This window comes from Elephantulus edwardii, unplaced genomic scaffold (genome assembly GCF_000299155.1).
Source record: "Elephantulus edwardii isolate Elephantulus edwardi_28Jun2011 unplaced genomic scaffold, EleEdw1.0 scaffold00247, whole genome shotgun sequence".
NCBI lineage: Eukaryota > Metazoa > Chordata > Mammalia > Macroscelidea > Macroscelididae > Elephantulus > Elephantulus edwardii.
The window spans coordinates 1,255,681-1,264,668 of record NW_006399997.1 but is presented as its reverse complement, the minus strand read 5'-3'; the positions used below and the strand labels follow the sequence as shown (position 1 = coordinate 1,264,668).

General features: G+C 33.7%; 1 protein-coding gene across 1 annotated transcript in view; it reads right to left on the bottom strand.

Annotated features, from left to right (window-relative positions):
- MAP4K5 (mitogen-activated protein kinase kinase kinase kinase 5) overlaps positions 1 to 8,988 on the bottom strand; it is a 128,865-nt gene that overhangs the window by 5,207 nt on the left and 114,670 nt on the right. The window contains exons 27-30 of the mRNA XM_006899218.1: positions 8,288 to 8,356; positions 6,048 to 6,140; positions 4,152 to 4,222; positions 1,135 to 1,190 (exon numbers count right to left, since the gene is read on the bottom strand). Coding sequence (XP_006899280.1) covers positions 1,135 to 1,190; positions 4,152 to 4,222; positions 6,048 to 6,140; positions 8,288 to 8,356 — 289 coding nt within the window. The remainder of the gene's footprint in view (positions 1 to 1,134; positions 1,191 to 4,151; positions 4,223 to 6,047; positions 6,141 to 8,287; positions 8,357 to 8,988) is intronic.

Here is an 8,988-nt window from a genome sequence, read left to right as displayed (position 1 = left end):
ATCTGCTTGAGTGGCAGTTATGGTCTCTTTGGAGGATATTCCCAGTAGTGGAATTGCTGGGTCACATGGTATCTGTATTTGTAACTTTCTGAGAAAGTGTAACACCACCTTCCACAGTGGTTGCACCAAAGGGCTCTTTAATTAGTCCTAGAAACGAAGCCAAATCAAACCACTGCACTGAGTTGATTCTGCCCCATAGTCAGTCTATGGAGCAGAATATGGTTTTCCAAGGCTAGATATCTTTACAGAAACAGACTATCATATATTTCTCCCACAGAACAGCTGATAGTTCAAACTACTGACCTTCTGGTTAGCAGGTGAGTGATTTACTACAGCATTACCAATGTTACTTTATCAGTCACACAAGTATTAAGATAATGTAGGTTTGGCAGAAACATTTGCTTTTCTTTCATAGAAGGAGAAATTTCTAACTTGCTTTTAATCTTGAACATAAAGAAACCACACAATTCTAAGTTAGTCTGACCTAGGAAATGTAGCTCAACATTTTCTGATTTAAGAGCAAATGTGAGGAGATGCATACAGAAATAGTTAACAGAAGGTAACAAAGCAAGAAGAAATGATGAAACTAAGAGGACGGAAAACACTGTCCTATTATTACAGACATAAACAATTATAGCAATACATTTGTTTTGTTCCACTCAGTTTTGAAGAGGCAAGGATGATGAAACTTTCTTATTTGGTAAACAAAGGCCAGTTCTTGGAAAAACACATCATGTTGGGAAAGATGGAGTAAAAAAAAAAAAAAAAGAGAGGAAGACCCTCAACAAGACGGACTGATACAGTACTAGGTCTGTGAGCTCAAGCATATCAGAGATCATGAGGATGGTACAAGATAGGGCGAGGTTCAGATCTGTTGTTTACAGGGTCACTGTAAATGTGATTGGTATTTGACTCAATGGTGCACTTAACATAACTGTCTCTAGAAGCATGATCCTCATACATAATATTGCTTAAACATAATTAAAATATTATTCCCTTTCATTAAGGACATTGATAACCTTCCTAAGTTGCTGGGTTCTGTTTGCAATACAGCTGACAATAAGTTGACAGTATGTTTAAGCACATAAACTTTGAATACTTTTGGAAATGAACCTAGAACAACCAAAGTATTACCTGTCTGATCCTAGTAAACGGAAAACTCTTGTTTCATCTGAAATCTCCTGGGTAACCTAGGAAAGAAAATACCTGTCAGTAATAGTTTATGTCCTATATTGCTTAAATAACAATTTAAACATACAATTATATATAGCAATTACTAAACACAATGCATAATTTTGATAACTCCTTAAACAAAATAAATTTCAGTAAGTTTTCCCCTGAGCACCTATTTGAAATGAACCAATGACTCATACATTTTCCTTAGAATAACTTTTTGAGGTATGTATTATAATTTCTGTATTACTGAAAAAGCCAAGGCATAAGAGATTAAGTAACTCGGTAAACCCAAGATTTGAATACAGGTTTGTCTGCAGAGCTTTCCTCTGTCCTTTGATACTTGCCAGTCTTGCACTATCCCCTATGTCCTATCAGATTTCAGAAGGTTTATGGTGGGCACATCCATGCACTGATGTCTCACACGCATTCTGTATGTGTACAGGTTTTCTCAAAAGTTAAACACAGAACATGCTTAGCCACATGCAGGTGCTTCCCCCTAAATGTAGGGTTTATATACTGGGGGAAATTATAACCAATGTAAGATACAGATAGTGCAGAAAGTCTGTCTACCATCTTTAAGGGGGTAATCCTGACATGTATTCTACACCCTTCCTTAGTGGTCCCCATGGCATTATGCCCTAGTTGTCATAGTAGTAACCAACTTATGCCCTAACTGTCATAGTAAGAACCAACTTATTAATACACTCTTGACCAACTTCTCCTCCTCCTTCCTTGCTTTTATAATTCTCATGTTACTACTTATTTTCTGGAAACTACTCTAAATAAATGGCCTATACTTGATTTGCTGTTTTAGGATCTGATGTTAAAAGAACCTATACTAAGATACAAAAACCAAAAACTGAACCCCCAGTGAGTGATCTTGACAAAGCCCTCTACTGGTTTTTGAAGCTGTCAACAGTCACAGAGACTGTCTATTTTAATTCCCAGAGTGGCTGGTGGATTCAAACTGTAAATTTTTTTTGGTTAGCAACACAACACATAACCAACTATGCCACCACAGGTACCTAAACTAAGTCTTCTAGTATTAAGATTTATTGCTCAAGGTTGAGTCTAAGCCTCATTTCCTGAATACATCATACTCTGATTATCTAAGCTAAAAAATATGTTTATAGACATGGCAAATCTACATACTATCAGCTATGCAACTATTGACAAGTTATTTAACCACTCTATAACAGTAAAAATAGCGATACAAATTGTACCTCCTAAGACTGTTCTGAGCCTTAAATGAGCAAATATATGTAAAGTGTGTGGAATACTGTAGGTGTTAAAATTATTTAAAACTATACTTCATTATGCCTCGCAGGATTAGAATGAAAATAGTTATCTCTTTTATGAAGTCATTTACCAATAAAATAATTATGTAATTATTATTACAAAATAACATTACTAATTTCTTGGAGTTTTCTCCCTTTGCCCTAGAATACATATTACTTTAGAATTTTATGAAAAGATTTTAAAAACCACTCAAGTGTAGCTAATGGAAAAGACTACGAATTTTAGAAAAGTAATCAATTGTATTTATGCTCAGAAAGCTTAGCAATGATATCTACAAACTATAAATTAGAGGCCTGAATTGATAAAAAACTTAACATAAACTGGTGGCCTTGTGGGTTAACACATTGTGCTATTAATGGAAAGGTTGGTAGTTCAAACCTATCAGCTGCTTCATCAGTCTATCTTGGTAAGATTTGTAGTCTCAAAAACTTAATGGATGACCGGGAAAACACTTTGCAGTCCAGAGGGGAACAAACGACAGGAAAATATCTTCTAACAGAGCAAGAAGGCAAGCAGCTGTAACCCAAGACCACCAGTAAGGTGATAAAGCGTCCTCCCTTCCCCCCTTTATACCTACACCCCTGTTCAGCATGAAGAAGCCAGAGAGTCGGCATCCAATTCCCAAATCAGTAAGACAGTTGGTTTAATTACTATTGGAAAATGCTTGTCATTCCTCTGTAGCATCTGGTCCCCACTGGACCCTAATCATTTCCTTCACCTGCTCCCCCCACCGACCAAACTGTGCAGCTCTGCAACTGCATCCTGGCCCATCCTCACCCTTCTGCCCCCAACCCTCACACCTCCTTGTACCCCCAATATGTTTTTCCCAATAAAAAAAAAATTATTAAAAAAAACAAAAACAAAACTTAATGGATGAATCGTATATCAAATATATTGTTGCAAAATATTAATAAGTAAGTAACAGACACTTGTTAAAATGTTGTTCACCAACTACTCATAAGCAAGTTCAAGCTGAAGCTGAGGAAAATTAAACCGAATCCACGGGAATCAAAATATGACTTTGAGTTCATCCACCTGAATTTCAGAACCATCTCAGGGACAGGTTTGAGGCCTTGAAAACTAATGAGCAAAGACCTAATGAGTTGTGGGAGGATGTCAAATGTATCATCCAGGAAGAGAGATGATAATCATTCTCTCATTACAAAGACAGAAGAGAAAAAAAGGACCAAAATGGATGTCAGAAACTCTGAAGATTGTTAAGATGAGTGAAGTGAAATACACAGTAATAGATGATTGGACATTGCATTATAATTAATGTTATAGAACAATATGCATATGAATGAATTAATAACCAATGTTTTGTAAACTTTCATTCAGATCACAGTAAAACTAAGCTTAAAAACAAAAGAAATTAAAAAAATATGATAGTTGTCATCAATTTGAACAGACAGTGGATTTGGATTTGATAAAATGACATACTTACAATCTCCAATTTCTTATGCCCAAAAGAGTTGAAAAATATAATACAAAACAAGGAAAGTGCTGGTTCCGTGGGCTTACCAGTCCATAGCATTAACGGTATAAACATGGGCTTACCAGTCCATAGCATTAACAGTATAAACAGAGTAAAGTAGATTTACAGAGAAAATATATAAAATGGACATTTCAGTATTTAAAATCTTTACCAGAAATCACTGGAAATTGAGAAATCTCACCTCATCTGACTTGAAACTTTTGCCCTGCATCCCATGTTTCCAGAAGGCCAACACACTATCTTGAAGGCATACTAAAATAAAAGGGAAAATTGAAAATAAAATAAAGCGCAGATTGATTACCTACTATATGTTCTTACTTGTTTGCACAAATGAGAAATAAGGTAAAGCTGGTTAAGTAGTCACACAATTTTACTGCCTAGACCATTAGTTCTTAACCTTTTTTGTGGCAAAGCCATGCCTAAAGAGCTCATGTAATTTTTTGAGACAGTGTTATATGTTTCATATGTATATATGAGACATTTGTCTAAATATGTGCTAACTTCTGATAAACTATCATAAAAAGTGGCTAACTTCTGATAAAATGCCATTTTCGTTTTGTCATGTTAAAAACTTTTTTCCTTCCCCTCCCCCCTCCCGCATCTCCCCGTTGTCCCCACCCACGCGACGCCGGCGTGGGTGCCTCTCCGCGCCGTGCCTTCGCCGGGAGGGGTTAAAAAAACAAAACAAAACAAAACTTTTTTCTTAAAATTAGTGAAATTGTCAAAATAGAAAATTTTTCTAGATAAAGAAATATGGCAATATAAATAATGTCATATATTCATATCTACTAACAAAGTATCTCTTATACTTACGTTCACTTTTTCCTATCACGAAATTATTATTTAAAAATAAAAGTCCCAAGCTCAGAATTTAACTCCATAGCTGGGCCAGTTCTCCTACAGAATTTATAAAATGTTTGAGTAAGAATGTTTTGGAAACACAACTTAATAACTTTCCAATGACAAATCACCTAATTTCATGAATCACTACAAATTAAAAACAAACAGTTCAAATTGGTTAAATTTTTTAAAAGGAGTTGATTTAAATGGATTTTTCTACCCAGGAAGATCTAATAATTTAAAGATTCACTGGCGAGGAAAACTACGTAGCAAATAAAACTGGATTGTACAATGATCCAACCACTCTGGAAGGCAAAAAACTGAACACAGAAACTCCATTTGACTCAGTTATTCCACTATTAGGAATATACTCCAAGGACATGAGAACTGACACACAAATGGAGATTCATACACTAATGTTCATAGTAGCATTATTCACCATTGTTAAAACATGGAAACAACAGCCCAAATGTCCAGCCACAACTGAATGTATTGAGAAATTGTAGTACATTCATACAATGGAATACTATACTGCAGTAAGGAGGAACGATTTTTATTTATTTTTTTTTAAATACTACATAACTTGGGTGATCTTGGAGAGCATTATGCTGAGTGAACTAGCTAATCCTGATAAGGACAAATACTGCATCAGACCATTATGGTAAAAAAACAGAAGGATAACTTCCCCAAGGGGGAAAGGGTGGGAGCAGAGGGGTGAGGATGGGTTTGGTAGATGGATGGAGGGGGTAAAGGAAATGGGAAAGATTCAGTGGGGACTGACCTGAAAATACAGGGTAAAGGTGGGTATAATCCAATGGTGATTAATTTAATAAAATATAATTAATGGGAATGATTGTAAGAAAGACAATGTGAATGAAGAATAGTGTGAAACACAATGTATACAAACTTTGTAAGCAAACAAATATAAAATTAAAATTTTTTTTAAAAGGTAAGAAAAAGATCAATTACAAAACAACAAAAAAAACCTGTCTAAACAAGCAAACAGGAAAATGTGTTCTTTTAGGTAAAGTGAATAGGAATTAAAGGACTAATACTTTTTTTCAGCTTGTCAAATGTCAGTGGCCTTAACAAATATTATTAAATTTTAAATGAAATTCACAAGAGTCCACAATTAAGGTTGCATAGTGGAATGTACTTGGGGTGCACTAGACTAGTGCGAGCTAGTCTAAGAACAATAAGATAGGGATTTCAAACTCATGAAAAAGAGAAGACTTACCAACAGATTCGATGCGAAAATCAAAACTAAGTTCAGAGGCCAGTTTCTTACTCGATTTTAATTTTCCTTGTAGATTTACAATTTTTACAAATTCTTTAAAAAAGAAAAAAAAACACCCAACAAATCAAGACTGGAAATGCAAATTTGCTTCTATAAATGTAATGTAATATGCATATATTACTTGTGTATCAAGCAATATTCTCAATAAATTTCAACTATTTTCCTGATCCAAGCATCTATGGCCAGAATACTGTCATTTATGTGTTTTAGAAGATGTACTATAAAAGTACAGTTCTACTGAAATGATTGTCTTTTGTATGTTATCTATTTGACATTTATATTCTCATATTTAAAAAGTGCAGCACTTTAACATGGACTGCCTTGGTGCCTAAATATTTAACAACAGCTGATTTTACCCTTAGAATGAGACAATTTATGGTGAGTAATAATATTTGTAGTAACTGATAAATTTAATTAGTGATTACTATTCTACAAAGACCCATAGGGCAAGAAATAGTATTTCGTGGGTCACATATTCTCCAGAAGTTAAATGATAAAGATAAGGAATAACCTTATGCTAAAGGATAAATGGTACAAAAAAAGAATTCCATTTCTTTTTAGGCAATCTGCTGTCATCTCAGCTCTGACTTAAAGATGCTTTTCTCTCATGCACTGCTTTCTCCTTTATTTAATAACCAATCACAAATCATTATGATTTGGGACTACAGGTCTATTTCACTAGTTTACTGAAACCTATAAATAGTAAAGAAAACTCTCAAAACTCATTGCTGTTCAGTTGCAACTGACTCACAGTTGACCTTCCAGGTGGATCTGAACCACCTGCCTTTTGTGTGGTAATGCAACTTCCTATCCTCTAGGCCACTAGAGCTGATAACGAAATTTTCTGCTTCTTTAAAAACAAATATCAAGAAAGTCAATATTCTATTTTGCTTGAATAATTATGAGGAAAGGCTATCAGTTAGTCAAAGAATTTGAAAGAATTTTGAGATATGTACATTGTGCAAATGAAAATTGAGCTCTAGTGGCCCAGTGCACTGCCTGGGAGAACTTCGATTCCACTAGTTGGTCTGTATGAGAAAGATGGGCAATCTCTTGTACAGTTTACAGGCATAAAACCAATGGAGGTTCAGTTATGAGCTGGCTCTGACTTGACAGTACATTGCAGTGGCACAGCAACAAATGAAAATGACACTAGCATTAGAGGTTTAACATTATTATTATCAATTATGATTGATTATTGGTTAATCAGTACTAGACTTTTTAGCTGTCTGGATAAAAAAAATTTAAAAAATGCATATAAGGATAATATAATAACACTCCAATCTTTTCAATAGTCAGAAGATCAAAACTATATAATGAAGAGTTGCTGCACAAAACACTGACGGTTTTGACTTACTTATGTGTAATATTAGATGATCTTTATGATTTGTATAAAGGTAAGTCTACTGAGTAAAGCTTCACAAAATAAAATGCAAAATCAGTATTAGAACAATAAAAACATTTTCATAATTAAAAAGGGGGAAAGTGGGTTAGTCATAGCAAATATTGCTAAACTGAAAATATAATCTCATATCTCTGTGAATTTCAATATACAGATTTTACTCCATGAAAATTGTAATCAACGTTCCTTAATTAGATATATAAGAGGGAAAAAATGAACCAGAGTGCTAAAGTTTTTCTCCTTTATGCTTTGTAATATAGCTTATTTTTGTCAACATTTCTCACAATTCAAAAGAAACACAAAAACAATTCAAACATTTCTCACAATTCAAAATCATAATCAGGAGGCAGAAGTAGCAAATTAATAAATACATTATTTCTCATGTTCATTACATTCTAGTAGTTCATGTCATAGGATTATTTTAGAAGTTATCTTAATAGCATAACTTTATATTTTTCATTAATTATAAAGAAGTATGAGTAAGATTTTACTCATCAAATATAATGAGGTATAAAAAAATGGGCTTTAAAAAAAAATTTTACCCTACACCATTTTTATATGTTTCCTTAAACATAAAATAAAACTTAAACATAAAATAAAAAAGTTACAGAGCATAATACTAAAAAACATATCAATTAACTACTCTGTCAACAATAGAACAAGGTCCTTTAAGGCAGAAAAATGGTAACCTTGAATTATAGTTTGATATCATAAATTCCAGTAAAAGAAACATTATTTTCAAGTATCTACTCTGAAAAAATTTCAAAACAGTACTTACTGTCTAAACACACTAGAACTGTATCTCTCTCCAGCTGTGTTACATGAATGGAATCTAACTGTTGGCTGCCTAATGGAAAAATAACAAGGTAACATTATACAATATTGCTTTTAAAAAGAAAATCTAGAAAATAATGTCAAATTCTGACTTTTGCTGTAACTTAATAAAAACTACAACTAGCCTTTAAAATATAACACAGAAATAACATACAGTAATGATAATAATATTAAAAAAATGTAAAAGAAAAAAAATACAAGTTAAATTAAAGCAACTTAAGGTCTAATTAAGCTGTGAGGTGCTCAATATTTCTTTTAAGTAAGAATATATCAGGGAGCTTTGGTGGCCTAGTGGTAAGAAACTTCATTGTAATCCCAAAGGCAGGTGGTTCAAATTGGTCAGCTGCTCAGTAGGAGAAACATTAGACAATCTCCTCTTGTGTAATTATTGCCTCCAAAAATTCGCTGGAGGGTCTGCTATAGGTTGGTTCCAATTCAGTGGTACACAAAAAAACAAGACCTCAGCTAATCTAAAAAAGATGAGTTATAAAGACAGAACAAGGAAAAGATTAAGATGGGGAGGAAAGAATGAATAATTAGGACACCACTTAGTCATACCAATTCTTATTCTGAAAGTGCTTTGTGGCTTCTCAATTATCTTCCACAGTTAAGTTCCATAACGAATTCTTATAATTTGTTGTTGTT